The sequence below is a fragment of the Globicephala melas genome, chromosome 11 (genome assembly GCF_963455315.2).
Source record: "Globicephala melas chromosome 11, mGloMel1.2, whole genome shotgun sequence".
Taxonomy (NCBI): Eukaryota; Metazoa; Chordata; class Mammalia; order Artiodactyla; family Delphinidae; genus Globicephala; species Globicephala melas.
This window is the reverse complement of record NC_083324.2, coordinates 90,924,187-90,946,807: the sequence shown is the minus strand read 5'-3', so window position 1 is coordinate 90,946,807 and position 22,621 is coordinate 90,924,187. Positions and strand designations below refer to the sequence as shown.

The 22,621-nt window shown below is 47.7% G+C and overlaps 1 protein-coding gene across 9 annotated transcripts in view; it reads left to right on the top strand.

Annotated features, from left to right (window-relative positions):
* Positions 1–22,621, top strand: part of JARID2 (jumonji and AT-rich interaction domain containing 2) — a 243,617-nt gene that overhangs the window by 194,068 nt on the left and 26,928 nt on the right. For 8 of the 9 annotated variants that reach the window (XR_009566002.1, XM_060308687.1, XM_060308682.1 and 5 more), the window contains 2 exons: positions 1,160–1,336; positions 18,623–18,855. Coding sequence is in view for 8 of the 9 variants with exons in the window: in XM_060308687.1 (XP_060164670.1) it covers positions 1,160–1,336; positions 18,623–18,855 (410 nt within the window). In the remaining variant the exon portion in view is untranslated. The remainder of the gene's footprint in view (positions 1–1,159; positions 1,337–18,622; positions 18,856–22,621) is intronic. The other variant, XM_060308684.1, reaches the window with a different exon arrangement.

Here is a 22,621-nt window from a genome sequence, read left to right as displayed (position 1 = left end):
GAATCTTGACCGGTGTTCCTGGAGTGTTAGTTCATTCACAGGAAACTTGGTTACTTGAATCTTGACCGGTGTTCCTGGAGTGTTAGCTCATTCACAGGAAACTGTCGAGAAGAAATTAGCTTCACATTTATTAGTTCTTCCGTTACTTGATAGTAGCTCTCCTCAAGATACCTAATGGGAAAGAAGATTTGATGTGGGGCCAGAAATTAACTCAGGGGCTTAAAAAAATTTTGATCAGTTAATCAATTAACTTGAGGGATTTTTAACAGCCTTCGGTCCCAAACAGTTTACCAATTAATTGACAGATCTCCTTCTGAAAATTCATGATTTGATAAAGAACTGTATTGTGCTTCTTTGTAATATTGAGCTTATTTTCTGGTGTTTTTGTTCTGTCTTATGTTCAGAAACAAAACCATTTGGGGATAAGGAGGTTAAGGTGTGAAAGGAGTAAGGGATGTGTATGAAGAGGGTTTTTTATTTTTTTAAACCAGCCTTTCAGTTAGTGTTATGCAGGAATTTATTTTAATAATTTTACATGCTGTTAACCTGATCATCATATCACAGTAGCTTCCACATATATTGTGGTTTTTGGGAACCCATCCCTGTCATTCACCCCATATGAATAGGAGATAGTTTCCTTCTATAAGGAAATGTCATATTTTGTTTTCACTACTTGCTTCTGATTGTCTCTTCCTTCATTTTAAATTCGTTAGCTCACATTTATACTTTTTAAGTCTAGAAAGTTAAAGACACAACCCAGAATAGTCTCTTGTCCTTGACGCCGTGGGTAGATTTTTAAAAATAAATTTTATTAATTTTTCTTGCTCAGTTCAGTCCTTGGTGGTTTTTCCCTTCCCTTCTTAGGAACTATTCAAATGAGATTTTTAAAATTTTCCTTTGTCATGTTTGGTGAATGGCATCATCCCCCAGCTGGGGGATTTTGCTTGAAATCTGTTAAAAGGACACAGATGGAGTTATATTTCCCGGGGCGTGTTTGAAAAATAAATTAAAAATGGCAGTAGAGATAAATAGCTTTGTTTATCTGCTCAGTCATGAGGATTTCAGTTTGTAACGTAACGAATGGCTCCATGTGAAGTGCGCCTCTGGAAGGGGTGAGGATCCAGGCCTGTGTTTATGCACCTTCTTTTAAACCCACTAGGTTCTCCTGCGCTGCCCAACAGCATGGTATATTTCGGAAGCTCTCAGGACGAGGAGGACGTCGAGGAGGAAGATGATGAGACAGAAGACGTCAAAACAGCCACCAACAATGCTTCATCTTCATGCCAGTCGACCCCCAGGAAAGGAAAAGCCCACAAGCATGTTCACAATGGACATGGTAGGCCCGCTGTTGAATTTGGGTTAAAAAAGCTAAAATCCAAAGCTTTGGGTGAAACGTAGAATCGATCCTATGTTGAGAAGATGAAGGCTGCGGAGCTGGTGGCGAAGCTAGTTTTGGATGCTTCTTTAAGTACCAGGCACTTAGCAGTCATTGGTGTAACACAGTCCAATCAAGTGTGTCCTAGACAAATAAATTGTTAAGATGAGGATACATATTCTTACGTTTGCGGAGCTGATGATAAATTCCATAAGAGCGGCAGACGTAGGAACTGGAAGAGGAAGACGTCACATCTAAACAGAGATGGTCAAGATGATTTTGTGAAGACGCTATTGTGATCAACTTACTGTTGTGATTTTAGCAGGCAGAGATAGTGAAGAAAGGAAAGTGTTACCCAGTATGTGAAATCAAGTACATGCATATGTATTGTGAACTAGACTGATTTTTCCCCCCTCGACTGTTAACATTGTGGGGGAGGACACGTAGCCCACAAAACAGGAACAAAAGCATTGAATGTGAGAGAGAGAAAAGTATAAATAAGTTGGCGTGGAAAGTGCTCAGTGGTTTTTCAACAGGGAGGTGACTTAATTGGAGTTACATTCTGAAAAGATTAAGTTGGCATCAATTAAGAGGATTTCATAAAGGGAAATGATTTAAAGAAGAGGAAACACATTGACAGGCTGTAATTGTAGGCAATTACCCGGCCAAAGGTAACGAGGGACTAAAAGGTGATCATGGCAATGTAACTCGGAGGATATAAGTACAAAAATGTGTGGGTAGATAAAGAAATACTGCAGGGAGTAGGATTGAGAGAACTTGATGAGTAATTGGATTAACATGGGGTGGGGGGAAGGAAGTAAGAAAAGACGAAAGAAAAGGAGAGTGGAGCAAAGAGCATAAGGTTGGGAGAGGTGATGGCTGTTTTCTGTGAGTTCTTAACCAGATTCTTTGCTCGAGATCATACTTCCATTGGGACTCACAGAGACCCTAGAAGGTCGAGTGTCCCCGTCTACAAATGGCAGAAAACCAGTGCTGCCAGTAAGTGATTGAGGCAGAGGAAAGCTTCTCATTTTTCTTCCTCCACGGCTGTGCACCGAACTACTCCTTGTCTTTCTGGATCCAATGGGAAGTAGAGATGCAGGGCCAGCATCGCTTAGATGTGTCAGGAATCTGTCTCGCCTGCACCACTGTTGGGCATTTTTGCCTTGTCAGCTGAGTGATTATTCATCTGTCCTGCTTCCTGCTTGCTTAGGGCTGTGTTTAGGGGGCGCAGAGACATGACAAAATGTGAGTTCAGAACCTGACGTTTGTCGGGGAGATGAGGTTAATAATCTAAGTGCGTAACTCAGTATTTCTCAGCCTCCGCCTCTTCATCTGTAAGGTAGGGATTAAGTGAAGTGTTTGTGTAGCCTCTGTTAGCTGTGTGTGTAGACATGTTCATAGTTAAGGGGTGGCTTCTCTAATTTCCTATTAGTGGGTGGTCTTTCAGAAATCCCCTTCGTGAGAGGGTGGATCGAGGGCTGTTTTCCATGAATGACAGTAAAAATATGAGCGTTTTCAGGATGGGTTCATCTATGTTTTCTCTTTTGATTCCATCTACTTACTCTACAGCAGAGTCATGGGGAGGTGGTCAGGGCAGGAGGTGTTTCTTGCTTTACAGTTGAAGAAATGGAAGGTCTGATGTCTTGCACCCGTCACCCAAAGTGGCAGATTGCAGTCAAGATTTTTGAAATGCCCCCCGCGCTAGACACTACCCTATTGTAAGGGCGAGCATGTGAACAGGTGTGCTTTGCGATGGGTCCAGCCTGTGCTGTGATGGTGGAGCTACCACTCTCATCTGGTCGACAGCAGCAAAGAGCCAGTGCCACAGGCCATGGCCTGGGAGACACAGCTCTGCGTGGGTCTCCAGTTGTGCTGTTGCCACATGGCTTTCATGTCTTTGGAGGTTTCATGGCTTTAAGAACCCAAAGGATGGCAGTGCTTGCTTCTCTGCGAGGCCAGTGGAAGGACTGGGCTGAAGCCAGCTCGGAAATGCACAGGCCGTCAGGAAAGCTTCCCCAGTTTTGAGTGACCCAGAGGACGATGAGAGCTTTGTTGAAAAAGAGAAGTCGTCTTCGGAGGAGGCCAGGTTCTGCCTCAGATTCGGTATTTCAGAAAAACACTGAGTTCTCAACACCTAGTTAGCCGAGCTTACTTACCTGCCCTGTTCTGCATCCTCTGTGACGTGAAGAAGGCCGATGACAAGGAAGCAAACTGCCACCAGCAGGTTATTAAAGCAAGAGTTAGTGACACTGGGGAGTAAGGCCCCCCGGCAGGAGGGCGTAAGGAGATTCCTGAAGGTACTGTCCTCAGCAGCAGAGATTAGAGGGCCATCACCCAAAAGTGGTAAAACGAAAATGTAATAATCTTTGAAAACTGAACATTTAGCTGTGGAATAGTGTTCCTTTCCCAGCCATTTCTAGATAATTGAAATTACACTGTAACACCAAATTGCATAACACACACGTTTGTCGTCCCCCCCCCCCCCCCGGTTCTGTTCCCATAAAGGCCTTTATCAGCATCAACTAGTCATCAGGAGCTTTGTTTCCTGCCCCTTTTAAGGCTTAATTAGCTGTGCCTTGCTGGGTAAGCATTTAGTTTCTCTGATTGTTAATTTCCTCTTCTATGAAACAAGCAGGATAGTGTAGATGGCCATTCATTTGTTCCTTCCTTCACTTATATCCCGGAATGAAGAGATAGTTACTGCGTGTGTCTCGGGTACAGGAATCGTTACCATTGAGATCTGTTATGCTGGATGGTGGGCATTGCTGCGTGTTAAAGGGAAGGGCTTTTCCAGGATGACCTGATTAGCTGGGTGAAGATCCCTAACTAAAATTTTATTCCTGGAATCCATTTTTTTCCTCCCTGAGACATTAGTACCATTTTCAGATTAAAAACATTTATATCCCACCCTGATTTCATCTCCTTCTCATTCCCATCTATACTATATCTTCTTGTCCCTATTATGACCCACAGGAAACTTGGTACCCTGTTGTCTCCCGCAGAGTATGAGTTGCAGAATGGCAGCAGTGAACCCCAGGACTCTAGTGGTTTTCACAAGAATCCTCCAAGCAGTCAGGCTGGGATCCCTGAGAACTCTGTTTCCGTGATCAACAAACACAGATCAAACAGTGGCAGAATTCCCGTGGCAGCTTGCACTTGTCTTTCCTGCTTTGTTTTTACTGAGACCCTTTTCTTTGTAAATACAGAGCAGAATTTCTTGAAATTCCTTGTAATGGGATTTCATCTCGGGTACCTATCAGTTATAAAAGCGGATAATTGTTTAAACGTGACATCTGTCAACAGAATGAAACAGATATTCCTAAAGAGGGTTCACTTGTAATAGAACGTTCTCTGCGGGAGGACAGAAGGTGTTTACCTGGTCTGTTGGCATGGCATTGGGCCAGGGCTTTATCGGTAAAGAAAGCAGATAGATGGTCGCTGATTATGTATATGAGGAAACTGCTTGGGCTCACCCAGGACCAGCCCTGACTGACTTTGTTTCTTCTGTCTGGGGTTCAGAGGGGGCCTCCTTCAGGTTCAGAAAACTGCACTTCTGCAGTTCAGGTTCAGAGAGCACCTGCAGAGCCCCAAGCTCGATCAGATTTGCAACGCGCTGACGACTGCTAGCTTCCCAGCGAGCCTGAGCCATGAGGCCGACCACTTGGGCTTGCCACTCCCCAGGATGGATGAGAGGGCCCTGTGGTGTGACACCTGTGCCACGGGGAGGCCGGGGATGCTCTTGTCCTCCTTCATGTGGCCCTCCCACGCCTCGGCCCCCTCTCCCTGATTTTAGAGGGCACTTGGTGAACATGAGCTAAGAATCATTCTGGAGAGTAAAGTAAGTTCTCTGACTGCATGGGAAGAAAAGGCGGGGTACAGTTCGTGAATGAGATGAGGGCGTTCCTTTTCCCAGCCCTTGCCTTAGTTTTTGATTGACGGATTGATTGATACTTGCCTCAGTTTTTAACTCCCTCATTTTCCAAAAAGTAAAATCTACAGACAGATCATCTCCGTTTCCTTCTGATTTTGGACTCGGGGGAACAGTGTACCAAGTGTGAAAATAGATTTTCTAACAGGGAAAACCTGGATGAGGCCATAGTCACCACGTGGTCAAGCAGGTCCTCAGAATTGCGGAGTTTTTCCATGTGAGAGAGTGGAGAAGCAAGCTGCCTTTGGGCTCTTCTCCCTGACACAGGATTTCTCTGGTCCAGCGGTGCTTGCCCCCGCTTCGTATGCTGGAGATGCCGAGGAGTGTCGGGAAATGCAGCAGCATCTGCACCTCCCCCGGGCGCAGCACCCTCACTGAAATGTGGGGAAATAAATGCACAGAAAACAAAATGGGGAAAACTAACTCTTTATTACGGGGTAGCTTTGGCCCCAAACCCTGATTTGGCGGCAGGTCCAGAGTTTTATTTAGGCTGTGTTGGTTTGAAGAAACGAGAACCCAAGCTGCCGATGGTGTCCTGCTTTATCTCGTTTCTCCCCTAAACTTGAACCCCAGTGAAGTAGCAGGTTCCCTACAGAGCAGGAGTGGAGCTAGTGGGAGCTGATGCCAGGAGAGAATGCTCGCTCCCCCTGCCCTCCCCGTAGGTGTCTAATGGGGCCTGGCTGGGGCAGTGCTCAACTTCCCAGGGATAGGAGCCCTGACCCCAGTAGTCCCCTGGCAGAGCCTGGTGACCCCAGGCACATGTTTAGTTGCGCAAACATTGCAGAGGACTCAGATGTTCTCATTTATAACCCACTGCGCATCCTAAGGGAAATGGATGTGTTTATTAAAATGCATAATCTGAAATGACAAGGATGGCATCACACGTGCTTTTGACCTTGCCTCAACACTCAAGGGTTACGGTAACAGTGCCTCCAGCAGCTTCCATTTCGATGGCTCTTCAGAGTTTCCAGAATGTGCTTCAGTATACAGAACCTCAAATGATCCTAACAGTAGAGCCCTTAGCTAATCTCTGTATTTGGCCATCAAACAACACAATCAAAACGTGGCTCTTGTATTTGTGTTACAAGTTGATATTTGAAGTGGCTCGGTTTTTGAGAGGTTCTCATCGTTGGTAATTGTTTTTCAGCAGGGTAAGTGAGGTAGGGTAGAGGAATTAATGCTTTTGTCTGGAATGATGCTGGCTTTGGTTTTTCCTAGGTGGTGAGGCATTCCTTAGCCTTTGCACAGGAGAACTCAGTGAGGGTGGGTTGTTCCCATCAGCCCCACGTTGTATATTCTCCACATGCTTGTTTTGCACTTAATGAAAAGTGGAAGGAATAGCAGAGACCACTGTTTGTTTGTGTGCTCCTCTGTTTCTGAAGAAGGACATTTCTCACAAGTCTTTTTTTTTTTTTTTCCCACAAGTGTTTTTTAAACAACATGTTATCGGACTCCCAGCTGGAATAATTTCATTGCTTTTGGATTGACATGGTGGTGGTGGGGGAGTTGTGTTAAGGGCCGAAAAGCGGTTGCTTGGGTGACTTCACCCCATTTCTGTCCTGTGATTGCCTTTGAGGTGCATTCAACAGCCCTTCTGTCTGGGCGGTGGAGGGGTGGGTTGTGTGGGCAGAGCCAGGGTCCCCCCATGTGCCACGGGGAGATGCTCTCCAGCTGAGGAATGCTTTTTTCTTTTACCTTCCACCCCTCTTCCATTTGGGGCCACTTGACCTAGTGGTTGAGATCAGGACACTGATGCTTGTCTGACCGTATGTGGTTGCAACTTTGGGCAGTTTTAGTTTTCTTATCTTTAAAGAGGTAGTAGGAGTGCTTTTTCATAGGTTTTTATTTTATTTTTAATTAATCAATTAATTAGTGGCCACGTTGGGTCTTCGTTGCTGTGCGCGGGCGTTCTCTAGTTGTGGCGAGCGGGGGCTACTCTTCATTGCGGTGGCTTCTCGTTACGGAGCACGGGCTCTAGGCACGCAGGCTTCAGTTGTTGTAGCACACGGGCTCTAGATCTCGAGCTCAGTAGTTGTGGCTCGCGGGCTCTAGATCTCAGGCTCAGTAGTTGTGGCGAACGGGCTTAGTCGCTCCATGGCATGTGGGATCTTCCCGGACCAGGGCTCAAAGCCGTGCCCCCAGCATTGGCAGGCGGATTCTTAACCACTGCACCACCAGCGAAGTCCTTTCATAGGTTTTTGTGACTGGCAAGTGAGTCAATATAGGTTTTATTCCGATGTGGTAGAGAACGCTGTATTGGCTGTTAACTCCACGTGTGAGTGAGAAGATCTTGAAGTCTAGAACAACCTTGCAGTTGATAAGAGAATCCTGGAAAGTCAGTACGTTTCAAATATCTGCACGCAGTGAGGGCTGCCCGAGGGGGCTGCTGTTAGCACCGTGACGTTACTGACCGCATCTGAGGGAGTTGCTCCGAGTGTGGTGGATGGTCGCCGGTGACACCCGTCCACCAGTATGACCAGCCCGTCCCTGTTTCTTTTCATCTTGCTGAAGCGTTTGCTCTCTCGGTCCACGCGGGACCTTGGGGATATACACACACATCTAGGACTGCTCTGGCCCCTGGTAGTTTGGTGTGCGGACGGACATTAGGGTTCAGGAGTGGGTAGGGATGGCGTTTCATTTGGGGGTGATGAAAACATTTTAAACTTGTATTTTTGTGGTGATGGTTGCACAACTCTGTGAATATGCCAGAATCCACTGGATGGTCTGCCTTGAATGAGTGGATCACGTGCTATGTGAATAATAGCTTACTGAAGAGAACACAAGTCTGTTAGTAATGAGTGAGTGACAGAGGCACTCAGCACAGCGCCTGGTGCTTGACTGAGTTCTCAGAAAGGGGGTGCTGGCTACTGTCCTGTTGCTGGCCTCAGGCCCCATGACTCTTCTAAAGAACTGTGATACTCTGCAGTTCTGAAGAAATTAACGATTTTCAGAATCTTCAAACAATTTTGTTGTCCATACTTGCCTGGGATACGTTTATATCATACATATTATAAATTGAATCGCTGAGCTGTTTACCCAGCTGCTCAGTGTTTAGTATTTCCAGCTAAATTCATCTGGCTTGTCTTAAGGGGACATTTTAGTCACTTGGGAAGTTGTGCTGTTCCCAGAGACTATACAGTGTGAGTATAGGATTTCCAAAAGTCATTCCTTTCCTGGCTGGGGGGGTTGGTGTGGTACCGTAGCAGATCTACAGAATTTATTTGGAGAACTTGAAAACAGTCCTTATTACAATGCAGATATTTCTGTATTTGGTTTTCTGTACTAATATTTTTATTCTGCAAATAACCAATTCTTCTGTAACTTGTAGAGTGACTGTGTACATGGAGTGCCTTCCAGTTTAACTCTTGTGCACACAGTCAAGGTGTCTCTCTCCCCCAGTTTGTTGTGAATAGTCAGAGCTTCCATGTTCAGATCCGAAGGTGGGCTGGAGTCTTGCCATTCACTTCGGAAGTGGTTGGCCTTTTAGAATTCATATCCTTGATCGCAGGACTTTATGAAACCCTGAGCTACAAAATCAGTTCATTCATTTGCTCTTTCAGAGTTGACGCTTGTCCCCCTCTGAGTATAACCCATAGTTCTCTGCTCTGTCTTATTTCTGGAGGGTGAGAAAGTATGAGATTCCTCTTGGACCACTGCCCACCCTCCCAACAGGCCCTCAGCCCAGGCAGTCAGTCCTCTGTCCCTGCCATGGCATGTTGGAGAATGCAAGAGCCACGGAGCCACCTGAATCGCAGACAGGCAGGGGGTCAGGCACCATCTGGCCATCCGTCTTGTCCTTTCCTTGGCTCCTTTGGGGGCCAAGGGGGCCAAGAAACCATTTTTCAATGACAGAAGCCATTCATTTGGATTGATGGTCTTTCTGATGCCCTGACCTTTGTATTCTCATAAAGGCCATGTGCCATTTTCACACTTTGGTGTCTGCAGTTATTAGGATCCTATGTAAGAAACGTGTTTAATTGGCAAATCTGTCTAACTCTGTCAGGTACGTTACATCAGTATCCATCACGTCTTCACATTTCTAGATCTTGGAACCCTGGTAATAACCAAGTTTTTTGATAGGAAAAACATTGTATGACCTACAGAGTCAGGTTCTTACAAAGAGAAGAAAATCCAATTTGCTTTAAAACTTCTTTTCAAGAGATTTGTTTCCTGTTACACACGTAACGGAAGTGATAAGATTTCACTGAGTGGAAATCCCAGAGGGCTTTCGCAAATTCCGTGTAAACCAGTAGAACTTGCTTGTGATACTGGCGCAGGGTGCTTGGAGGCCTCTGTAGGTTTCAGCCCTTGCTGGGCTCCCAGCGTGAGTGAGATCCTCATGGGGCTTATGCTGACCTACAAGTCCTGGCTTTCTCTACCTTGACACATGATTGCTGGAGCTAAGTCAGTGGAGCCGTTTTTACCCAGGGCAAACTGGGTTACAGCACTCAACACAGGCGGCATTAAAACCCTTCTGAACTGTTGGCACAGGTTGGCAGACACATTCCATTGTTTTCAGACAATAGTGACTCAAAGTTGAACTGGCTCCAGGGAGCAAGTGCGGCTTTTGTACAGTAACAAGGATTCCGTGCCAGCCGATTGATGGAGTCTGTCTTCCCCGAGTCAGGACGCCTTGTAATGACACGAAGCTTACATTTAAATATCTGGCTGCAGATCAGAAACGTGGCGTGCTTCTCTTTGCCTTTCCGTAGCAGTCTTCTCTATTTACAGCGATTCTTTTTTTGTCCCTTCGATTTGTTTTGGGGGTGGGACGGGTCTTATTTTAGGTAATTTGGGGGTTAGTCCCACGTTCAGCTTCCTGCTTCTTCTTTCCTCCTGTGCATCGTGTGTCTGCTGGCAGACCTTCCGGCCCAGCTTTCGGTAATGGCTCTTGTATTTCTCCTTCAAGGTGAAGGTTAGATGTGCTGGGTCATCTCAGGATATCATAGGACTTTTGCCAGATGCCAAGAGAGGAGTCCTCTTTCCTGCTCACCTAATAAAAGGCTTGCTGTCATTCAGATGAGGTGCCTTTGGCAGCACAAATAATTAGCACGATTGGGGCGCCCGGCTCTGGCAGGGGAAGGGGGCAGGTAGAAGTGCCGCTGCTGACCTGTGCGCTCTGTTGAGAGGGAGTGACTGTTTGCACATGTGGGTCTTTGCTGTTACAGCAGGCGCTTTTAAGAAGATCCAACTTGCTTATATTTGCACAGCTCCTTTCTCTGAAGAACGGATAGCATTTTACATACTTTATTTTGAATACTTTAGCGATTCCTGGAGGGCAGATAAGGGCAGGCAGCTGGTTTGTTTTGTAGTTGTGGGAATTCAGGCATAGATGTGTTTGGACCTGGTGGCTAGAAATCGCAACCAAACTATCCCTGTCCCTCCAAGAGGTTGTGTATGGAGTGAGGGTTTTAAAGACCTTATGATCAGCGTTTTATCGACTGCCTTGTGGATCCCCCAGGAATCTCGTCCGGATCTGTGTGGACAGAGTCAGATGGGGGGACACCGTTTAGTACAGACTCTGGAGCTGTAGACGTGAGTTCCTCCTTGGAAAGCATCGCTTTCCACCTTACAGATGATCGTGGGATTTTGCTGGTGAAGATGTTTCTAAAGTGCCTTCTTGCCCGTTTCTTTTTCATCCCTTTCTGGGAGCAAACCTTACCTTCTGAAGTGACCCTAAGTCAGAATAGCAGCCTTTGATTTAAAGGTTTTGCTCGCTGTGGTGTGGAAACCCTTGTCTACAGACCATTTAACTTTCAGAGTATGTATATACAAATCAATATATTTGTCTCTGTTCATTAATGCAGAGGTGTTTGTATCTGAGTACAAAACAATTTCCTAATATGGTTCGCCGTGATAAATGCTTTTTTCCTCTCCTTAAAGAAATGAGTCCAATTATTTCTTTTAATTGGAGACAGTGTGTGTGTGTGTGTGTGTCCTCTGTACATCTCGAACTTTCTGTCTCTTATGTTCACAGGGTTTAGGCTTTTCCTGTGAGAGTGAATATTTTTTCCTTTCCCCTTCTTTCCTCTTCTGGAGAATCTTACAAATTAAGACAAAAGATAATTACTTGGAGGAGCAAAACTGCAGGTTCCCACGACACTTAAAATTAATGAGCTGTTGAGGACAAAACACACCTCGTCTCAGGCACCATCATCTTCACCTAACAAGCGCCCCCCCATCCACCTCCCAGTGACACGTGAGTTGGCTTTTTGGCTGTGTTTGCCATTTGGGTGGACGGCTGCTATAAATAGCAAGGCGGTTACAGAACGGGGATTCCTTTGAGAACTCTCCCTTTGTTTGCAAATCAAAGTTAATTTGATTCAATTTTTAATTTTTGAAAACCTTCCCCTTTCCCAATCATCTGATCAAAATAGTCTTTAGTAGAAACTTGTGCTGCAGTTCACAGAGCAGCCGCTTTGGTTTATTACGTGAAGGGCGCGTGCCTCCCTCTTGCCTCTCCTGTCTGTGATCAGGGTCCCCTTTCCCCACAGTGTTTTCCTAGGGAGTCATTTTTGGTGTTTGTGGTGTCAGAGCTCCTACAGGGCATTAGAACAGAAGCAGAGTTGTGCGTTCTGTTTCAGGTACAGATAATGACAGTGAAGGCTCTGTCCTCCCGCCCCCGGATCTCAGAAAGATGTTGCTGGCTAACCACAGTGCCAGCTTTTAACTAAGCTCCTTGAAGTCTCTTTCTAGCAACTGGCCTCGCCCCCATGGTTCACCTGGAAAAGAAAAGAGTGACAAACCGTGAGCACTGGTGCCCTGATGCCCATGTGGCATTGACCCGGTCGTGGTGTGGTGATCCTTACAAGCTAACGCTTGCCCACTGCTGCCGCAAAGATCCTTTCTAGACTAATATCTTCTCACTGAATCCTCCAAGTGACCCTATGAGATAAGTAGTTAATTGGGAAACTAAGGCTTGGACAGGAAACCAGTCCAAGGTCAGATAGTTAGCAAATGATTTATCTGGATTCAACTTTAAGTAGCTTCATTTTAGAGCCTGAGCTTTTTGGGGGCTTTGTAGGTCTAGACATAAGTACAGGGGCCCTCAAACCCTCTAGTAAACCACGGTGTAGCTAATTAAACCACGGAAAAGGTGATCCAGCCTGCTGGTTTCAGGCTTGTTGGTCTCAAGACCCATTTCTGCTCTTAAAAAGCTATTGAGGGACCCCAGGAGGCTTTTATTTTGTGGATTGTATTTATTGATATTTACCATATTAAAATTAAAGACTGAGGTAATTTAGAAATATTTACTCATTTAAAAATAACACAAACCCCCATTACATGTTAACACAAAGAACATTGTCATGTAAAGGGACAATATTCCAAACCCCAAAAGTTACAGGAGAGGAGGGTTGCATGATTTTCCATTTTTGCAGATGTCCTTGAAGTCTGGCCTAGGAGGTGATGGCTAGATTCTTAGGTCTGCTTCTGCATTCAGTCATATACGAAGAAAATCGGTCTCAGACAAAGAGGTGGTTGGAAGAGGGAGGAGCCTTTGTGAAGATTTTATTCTTTGATTTCACACCCAGACTCAACCAGTGGTAGTTTCTTCAGGGTCAGTTGTTACCATCATCTGAACCCACATCGGTGAGCTTCTCCTGCTCTGTTACGTTAACATCCATTGGTTTGCCTTCTCCCTCGAATGGCTCTCTGACCCACACACAATTTTGTAATGTCTTGTATTGATTGTTTGAAAATAATGGTTCACTGGGTTATCCACCCCTACCAGTCATCGGCACCTTCCGTTACGCTGTTTCAAAGAATCTTCCCTCTGCACTGAACTCATCGGGAAAGTCTTTAAGTGTTGAGAGGCCGTCGAACTCATGGTGGCAGATACACGTTTTCCAGAATTGTAATTTTTGCCTGAAATCGTGAATTCTGTCGTTGGCAGCAAACATTGTTACTTTTTCCTTGACAGCCTCACTTTATTCATTTTTGAGAAAATGGCTGACAAATAACTGCATCGGTTGTCCTTTCAAGTAAAAATAGCATTCCGTGAAAAAGCAGCTAGCTTACAACTTGATCTCACAAGTGCTTTTCCCTAGGAATAGTCGTCATACTGGTATTCAGGAGAAATGCCTTATGTGTGGTTCCTTTTTTTTTAAAAGTAAATTTATTTTATTTATTTATTTATTTATTTTGGCTGCATTGGGTCTTTGTTGCTGCACTCGGGCTTTCTCTAGTTGCGGTGAGCGGGGGCTGCTCTTCGTTGCGGTGCACGGGCTTCTCATTGTGGTGGCTTCTCTTGCTGTGGAGCACAGGCTCTAGGCACGCGGGCTTCAGTAGTTGTGGTGCGTGGGCTCAGTATTTGTGGCTCACGGGCTTAGGTGCTCCGCGGCATGTGGGATCTTCCCAGACCAGGGCTCGAACCCGTGTCCCCTGCATCAGCAGGTAGATTCTTAACCACTGTGCCACCAGGGAAGTCCTGTGGTTCCGTTTTTGTCACACAAAGTATGTGTATTCCAGGGTTGAGATTTAATACTGTTAACAATTTCTATTGCTTTATCACTTTCCAAAGTGAAACTGTCTTTTTTTTTTTTTAACTGCTAGTAAATGGTAATGAAGATTAGCAATATTTGTTCATTTAGTTTGGTGCCACTGCATTGATTTGTGTTGAATTTTGCTACCTGTTGACGTTTTCTTTTGGTTTTCTTCTGTTTTTAGTTTTATGGAGATGTAATTCACATATCATAAAATTTACCCACAGCGTACAATTTCGTAGTTTTTAGTATATTCACAGAGTTGTGTAATGATCATCACAGTCAACTTTAGAACATCTTCATCGCCTTCACCCTGAAAAATCTGTACCCATTAGGAGTCATTCCCATTTTCCTGAACCCTCCCCAGCCCCTGGCAACCACTAACATACTTTCTGTCTCTTATGTATTGGTCTAGTCATTTCATAGGAATGGAATCCTATAATAGGTGACCTTTTGTCCTTAGCTTCTTTCACGTCCCATAATGTCTGCAAGATTCGTCCATGCTGGAGCACGCATCTGTTCCTGATTCCTTTTTATGGATAGATGACACCCCATTTTGTTTAGCTAAATGCCAGTGCATGAACCTTTGGATTTTTTCCCCAGTTATTAACTATTGTTAATATTTCTGCTCTGAACATTCGTATACATGTTTTTATGTGGACATATTTTTCATGTCTCTTGTGCTCATACCTGGGAGTGGAGTTGCTGGGTCATATGGTGACTCTGTTTCACATTTTGAGGAACTTCCAGATGGTTTTCTAGAGTGGCTGCACCATTTTACATTTCCACCTGCAGTGTTTGAAGGTTCCACTCTGCATTCTCACCCACACTTGCCTTTATCCATCTTTGTGAACATAGCCGTCCTAGGGGATGTGAAGTGGTATTTCATGGTCATGTTGGTTTGCATTACCCTGATGGCTGATCCACCTTTAGCCATTACCATCACTGAAATGTTAACGCAGTAAAAAAGGTAAATACTCTCAGGATAATTAAGAAAGTACTTTTGACCTAGGGGATCCCCTGAAAGGGTCTGTGGGTCCCCCATGGGTCAGGTCGCTCGTTAAGCTGGTAGAACAACGAGGGCTGTGGTTTCAGCATCATATTTTTCCTTGCTTGGCCAGGACGTTGGCACCGCCTGTGTTTTCCCATGAAATGGATATTGGGAGGCAGTGGTAGGCAGCCGGGTCGAGTAGGAGGTTATGGTGAGTCGGCTTAGGCCTGCCCTTGGGCTGTATTGAAGCCCATTCTTCTACTGCATCTGCGGAGAGGGTGGGAGGCCAAAAGAAGAGCTCTGGCCACAATCTGCGTGTAATAACCTGAGACGGTCCTTTTAAAGAGGCAGCAGCAGTAAGGGCTCCCCAGTGCCGAGTGCCTGCTGAACCCAGACAGGGCACTGCACACTCTCCACGTAGGAGTGTGTGGTCCTCAGCCTCAGCGAGAAAACTGAGGATTTACACAGCTTGCCCAGGTGCAGGCAGTAGGGCTGGGAATTGAGGCACTCATACAAGCTTGTGAAAGGGAACCAACCCCCAGAATAAATTTTTTTTGTAACCAGAGAAGTAAGTAATTCTAGTATTAGCACACTGCTCATCTTGGTGGCAGTAGCAAAGGTCAGGAAAGTATGGAGTATTTAAGATTAAAAATAAAAAGATGAAACTTCCTGTGCTTTGTTTCAATAAAGGAGCTATGTTCACTGCCTGAGAAAATTGGTGAACGGTCAAGAATTGCCTAGATTCATGTTCCTTGGCTTGATTTTTAATCACGTTGAAGTATGACTTCTTATGGATGTTGCTTCTAATTTGTCTGGAAGGCGAGTGCAGATAGCGCCAGCTTGGGTATGATGAATGGATTCTGACAACGTGTAGTTAGTTACACTTAGAATAAATGCCAAGCATTGGAAGCGCTCCGTTTTTCTGTAACAAAGTAACCAGCAGAGCCTTGCACAACACGGGATCATATACCGTATTTTGCTGTGGCGTGGTCTTTACGTCCGTATTGAACATCTGTTTAGAGTGTGTCATCACTGGGGCTGCGAGCAGCTTTAGAGATCAGGGCTCACAGCCCATCCAGATACGGAAAACGTGAATCTGTGTGTTACACCACATACGGTGTAATAACAGGTGCACTAAAGAAGCAAATCTAAGCGATCGAATCAGAAACAATTAGGGGGAAACTTAGAGGAATGTCATACCATCTGAAAACATGTTCGGATATTTTTTCTTCTTCTTCTTGCGGGGTGCTGCTGGCTGCGTGTAAGCAAGTCCCCACCTCTGACCAGCTTCCTGGGAGAACTTTCGAAGCTAAGAAACTTAAAAAGTGGGCTAGCAGGTTTAGCAACATAACAGATGGAAAAGCAAAAAAGAGGAAAATATTTGCAATCCACAAGGCATAAATGTAATTTAAAGGCCACTTAGACAAATGGGGGGACAAAGAAAGCATTGATGGCACTGGGGAGGGCGTCCTTGGAAGACATACGTTATTGTCTGATGGACCAGTGTGAGAGGGGGTTTGCCTTCTGAGTCTTTAAGCTTCAGGAATAGGTTTCAACTCAAAGGAGGCGGAAGTTTTTCTTTACAGCTGCCTGGTCCTGTGGTGACTTCTGCCTGGCATTCTGCAAGGCCTGGTTGGGGGGTGGGTAGCCTTGGAGTGGAGGTACCCAGTGGGCGGGTGGGCACAGTGACCTTTTAAGGCTCCTTCTGTCAGGAAATACTCCAGGAGTCTTTTTTTTTTTTGCAGTACGCAGGCCTCTCACTGCTGTGGCCTCTCCCGTTATGGAGCACAGGCTCCGGACGCGCAGGCTCAGCGGCCATGGCTCACGGGCCCAGCCGCTCCGCGGCATGTGGGATCCTCCCGGACCGGGGCATGAGCCCGTGTCCCCTGCATCGGCAGGCGGACTCTCAACCACTGCACCACCAGGGAAGCCCCAGGAGCCTTTTTAAAATGACAGCCGCAAGGGCTCACTGGCTTCCCTGGCTGTTCCGCGTGGAGCTCGTGGGGCCGGGCAGCCAAGCATGGGGCATCCTTCCTCCTTCCCTGGAGAAATAGGCCACCTGCCCAGGGGGTTTGGGATGCGGGTGTGGGGGCGACCTATGGGAACCAGAGAAGCAGATGTGAAGGGCCTGTAGATGCCGTGGAGGAGTGCCGGGCCCACCAGGTCTTTCCTGGAGTGCGAGTCCCGGCTGTGAACCGAGGAGAAACCTCAGGGCAGCAACGTGATGAAGTTTACTGTAAGGACCCTGAGCATCGCTGTCCTCTTCTCAACTCCCTGAAGCGGGTTCGGGGGTGTGCAGCAGGCACACAGGGAACCAGCACTGAGCACAACCTGGGGACCAGGAGGGTGGGCCTGGGAGGCAGCAGGGCCTGGGCTCGGCACTCGCCTTCCATTGGCGTCCTCTGTAAAATGGGCGTGAGGACAAGGTCCAGTCCCTTTGGGTTCAGAGGCTGTGACTTCCTCGCCTGACCATGGCCCCTGGGCTGTCGGCAAACACTTAATACTTGTATGTGTGTTGTGACTCCTGGGATAGAAACGGGTCCGGCTCAGAGTGCCCGTGCCTCTCTGTCCCTCTTCTCTGGTCACTGAGGGGTCAGGTGAAGCAGCTGTGTCCTGACCCATATCCGTCGGCAGATCTGCAGCCTTAAATGCATTACTTTAAACTGAAGAATATATTCTTTTTTCAGATCCCCTGTATCTTTATACATGAGGTGGTCCTGTTCGTGGAATGTGACTGTTGGTTTTTTTTTTTTTTTTTTCCTATTAATTAATTTATTTTTGGCTGCGTTGTGTCTTCGTTGCTGCGCGCGGGCTTTCTCTAGTTGCAGCGAGTGGAGGCTACTCTTCATTGCAGTGCACGGGCTTCTCATTGCGGTGGCTTCTCTTGTTACGGAGCACAGGCTCTAGGCATGCGGGCTTCAGTAGCTGTGGCACACGGGCTTAGTTACTCCGTGGCATGTGGGATCTTCCTGGACCAGGGCTCGAACCCATGTCCTCTGCACTGGCAGGCAGATTCTTAACCACTGCACCACCAGGGAAGCCCCTGTGTTGGTTTCTTCATTTTAATTCTTCTCTTTTTGTTTAAGGTGTTATGTTGATATTCTCAGGGCTACTGTGTATTTTGTGTGTGTGTGTGTGTGTGTTTATATTTTTGTTTTGTAGGGATTTTTTCTTTTTTTTTTTGTGACTGTGTTGTGTCTTCGTTGCTGCGTGCGGGCTTTCTCTAGTTGCGGCGAGCGGGAGCTACTCTTTGTTGCGGTGTGCGGGCTTCTCATTGTGGTGCCTTCTCTTGTTGCGGAGCATGGGCTCTAGGTGCATGGGCTTCATTAGGTGTGGCGCGTGGGCTCAGTAGTTGCTGTGCATGGGCTCAGTAGTTGTGGTTCGCGGGCTCTAGAGCGCAGGCTCAGTAGTTGTGGCACACGGACTTAGTTGCTCCGCAGCATGTGGGATCTTCCCGGACCAGGGCTCGAACCCGTGTCCCCTGCATTGGCAGGTGGATTCTTAACCACTGCACCACCAGGGAAGTCCCTGTAGGGATTTTTTTAAATGGATTTTTCAGTGGTTTCAAACAAAGCAGATAGTTCCTAGGATGTGTTTATAACAAAAAGTTATAAAAAAGTTATAACAAAAAGTTATATTTTTTGGTCTGTGTTTAGGATTATTCCTGTCCTTCGTGGTGGTTGTTTTGACTTGAGGTTGGGTCTTGAGAGCATGTGAGATGTGATGTTTGTCCAGAATGTTTTCCTTTTCTTTCTCCTTTTGTCTTTGGGGGATTTAGGGTACCTGGCAGCAGGCAGCATCGTGTGTAGTGACTTTGTTCTTCCTCTCTCCTTACTTTCCAGTTTTCAATGGTTCCAGCAGGTCATCACGGGAGAAGGAACCTGTTCAGAAACACAAAAGCAAAGAGGCCACTCCGGCGAAGGAGAAGCACAGTGATCCCCGGGCCGACGGCCGGAGGGAGCAGGCTTCCACGAGCCACCCCCCAGCGGCCCCCTCCGCGGGCTCCTCTGCCAGGGGGCTCCCCGCTCACCACCACCCCCCTCTGCATCGGTCGGCTCAGGACTTACGGAAACAGGTAAAGCCCAGCCCTGCCGCCAGGGGATCATGGTCTGGCCCGGAGGGTGCCGGCCTTCCTGCCAGATGCCACCGCCGCGTTTCATCAAGTTAACTGAAGGGGGAATGTGAGTAGTAGCCTTGAGAGATCCGTCTTTCCAGAGCTCAGAAGGCAGGAAGGGATGCTCAGAGGTGAGGGGGTGACCTGGGCACAGAGGTGCCAGTGCATACGCCTCTCCTACCATGAGGATGCATTAGGCGGGGCCGTTGGTGGGTTTGCATCCCTCCCTGGAGGGTGCTGCCAGCACCCAGTGCCACCAGCAGTGGACCCTCGCTTGCTGGGCTGCCCTAGAAGGGTAGGGAGGGAACACTCCTTCGTTACCCCTCCCCCGCCCCAGCGCCCCGGGCACCAGGTGAGGCCGGGAGCCACAAGTTACCTTGGAACAGGCCTGCACATGGCCTGGAGTGTCCCCTGTGCTTCTTGACGGACACGTTGGTGGCTGGCGGCAGGACTTCTGATAGGCCTCCAGGCGGTGATGAGACGGGTGCAGCCGTGGGGGACACTTACTCCGTCCTGCGCCCTCAGGGTTAGCGGAGGCTGCACACGCTCTGCGCCACCCCACCCCCCGCCAAACGCCCCGACTTCGGGGTCACATCCAGAATGCAGATCCTTTGTGGGTGCCTCTCCCTGCCCTTGGACAGAGTTCTCAGCACCTGGGAGGGGGTGTGGAGCTCAGTGAGGCTCTCACCCTGGTCCAGTGGCATTTCGTTATGCACTCTGCTCCTGTTTTCACTCCATCTGAGAGTGGGTGAGCCATGGGGATTAGAGATGCGCTCTCCACACTGGGAATTCTGTCACATACAGTTAAAACTTTCCTTAGAATAGACTGAGGACTCTAATCTGGAAAGATTGATTCTGGGCGAGGCGCGGGTTGCCTGGAGATTCCCTGACGCGCACCATTGTGGAGAGAACTAATAGATAGATGGTCATTGTGGTGTGAAGGTTGGAATGCCTCCTGTTGAATTGCTCTTTCTCCATGGTCTTTCTCATTCTTGATGATGTCGGGGACCATTGTCTCTGAACGTGTAGCTGTGTGCATGCACATGCATAGGATTGTGTGTATACACACGTAGTATTAGTCTTAACCTTTAGCTTTCACATGTCACTCGGTTCTCCAGCTGGAGTGGACGAGGCAAGAATCCTCCTGTTAATGTTTCTACGGTCCTCAGGTTGCCACTTAGTGCTTCTGAAGTGTCATCTTGAGATTAAACAGGTGGTTTTTGCATATTTTAAACGTTGCCCACTGTTCCTGAAACACAAACCTCACGGTTTTCCTCACGAGAACACCTGAGCGTGATTGTGGAATTGGCCGCCCCTGAGCTGGGTACCCGGTTTTCAGGACATAAAGTATAGGAGGCAGCATCCCTTTGGTGTCTTGAGTCCCCATTCCATTTCCAAAGCTGTTGGGCGGACAGGCCTTTGTGCAGAACTTTCCTCCAGATCTTTGCTTATGAAAGAGAACAATTCAGAAGGGGGTCTAGAGAGGGAAGGGATCCATCTGTGGAGCAGGAATCTCAGTGAGGAATGAATGTGTGACCTTATTCACATAGAACCATAATTTCTCTCTCTCTCTCTCTCTCTCTCTCTCTCTGTCTCTCTCACGTGAGGCTGGATTGAGTAAACCCCTATCTCAGTTGGTCCAAGGTCATCCTCAGCCCCCAGCGCTTGCCCCTCAGTTCAGGATTTCCCTTTGTAACTGAACAAGAGGAGTTCTCGCAGTTGGAGGTGAGAGTTGAGGGGAGTAGAAGGTACCCCTTCCCTGGGATGGCCCCATCCCCTTGACCCACAGCAGGCTCACGTGGCCCCTTTTACACGCAGTGTGGAAGATGGAGGGGAGACCTGGGTAGCAGGGCAGACTTCATCTGAGTGACTGTAGGAGCCTGGCCGGCTTTCTGGGTTCAGGTCTTGCAGGTGGGGTGTAACCGTCCCCGTCCCACCCCCTCCTGCCTGCCCTCCCTCCCCCGTCTAATCCAGCCGAGTGGGATGACCCAGGACTCCCAGGTCTAGTTGGGCTCTGACCACGACCTTCACCCGAGACTTAAGCTGTAATAGTTAACCTTCCTGAGCCTTATTGTTCATCTGGAGCCAATGATGCCAACCCTTCTCCCAGGGACATTGTGAGAAATGAAAGGATAATTTTGATACCATCAAATCCCATTAGTTAAGTACTCTAAGAAAAAAGGTCAATAGAAGCCCATTGTAGATTCCTTTGTAATGGCCTGATGCAAGTGATTAGAATCTGACCTTTCATCTTTTCAACTGCATAAAAGATGGGAGGCCCAGAGAATACTCGGATCTGTAATGTCAGATATGATTAATTTTTTTCTGTCGGCCTGAAAGAAAAGATCAGTGATTGTACGAAGTACAGCTGCCAGGGTGGAGGGATGCCCTATGTAGGGTGCTGCTGAGAAGTGACCATGCCCTGCTGGCCCCAGTGCACCGAGAGCTCACTCTTCTTGCTGGGACATTGCCTCTCACGGTGCTGGGTGGGGTGCTCAGCTTCATAAAAGCCCCGGCCTTTGAGACTCAGAGCATGAGAACTCAGTGTGAGGGGCCTCCCTAATCCTCCAGCTTTTATTCTCCCAAAGGCTCCAGGTGTGCCAGGTGACACCCACACATGGGCAGCAGCCCTGCAGCTGCCCTGGGTGATGATTTGGGTGTGTGGTAGGTGTCGAGTGCTTCCTTAGAACAGGACATACGTAATGTGCAGTAAAAATAACAAATTGAGGATGGAGAAACAACCATTCTTACACCTAGAGAGGGTGTGGAGATGTTTTCCAAGCGTGTCGTGAAGAGGCTTTTGCAGACAACTGTGTGAGGTTGGTAAGCCAGGATGTGGAAGACGTGGGTGGTGAGGCTGCCCCCGGCTGGCACACCTCCCGTTCTCATCTGTTGCGCTGAGGCTGAGCTGTAACGTGAGGGAGAAAACCACCAGCTTGTGTGGCAGGGCAGACACGCCTGGCGGAGGGTCTGCTGGGCTGTGGCACCTTTGAGGAGAGGTTTTCACACTCAAATGTATGGCAGCTGGAAAAAGTCTTGGCCTAGTCGGATGGAGAGAGGAGGCCGAGCTGTTCAGACCGAAGAGTGAGGCGTATTCTTTAACCTTCTGGAAAATGAAAAATGGGCATCCAGAGAGAAATGGAGAGACTCGCCTCAGCTAGAAGAATGTGGAAGGTCTGACCGTGCTCTTCATCAGGTCTTGCGGGGAGTTTGAACTGCGCCTCTGTCACGTGGTGCTTGTGACTGGGTCAGGTGGCCTGCAGAGGGGAGGGGGCAGGTGCTTTGGGAAGGTTCGGGGCTCCGACCAGGACCAGGTGTTCCTTTCGGAGAGCAGGGCTGCGTCAGCCGTGTGCCTCTGCTCACTAACTGCCAGGTGCCCGCCACACCAGCAGGCCTGCCTTCCCTGTCCGTAACTCGCTGCCTGTCCAGTGGATTCTGTTCATTTAGGCTCTTTTGCTATTTAATTTGAATTTTAAAGTCCAAATACACTGTCCCCAACCAATAGTGTTTCTCTTGGGCGCCTTTGCTGCTGCTCTGAGAGGATGGGCAGAGCCACTCGACTCAATGACTCCCTCTAGTGGGAAATGGGAGTTTGGTAGTTGACTTTCTGGTTGAACTGAGGACCGCTTCATGTCTGTGCGACAGGGGTAACCTGAGCTACAGGTGCCGGGTGGGCGGTGGTGGGTCAAGACACCCCACTTCCTGCAGAGCTGGGTGACAGCTTTGG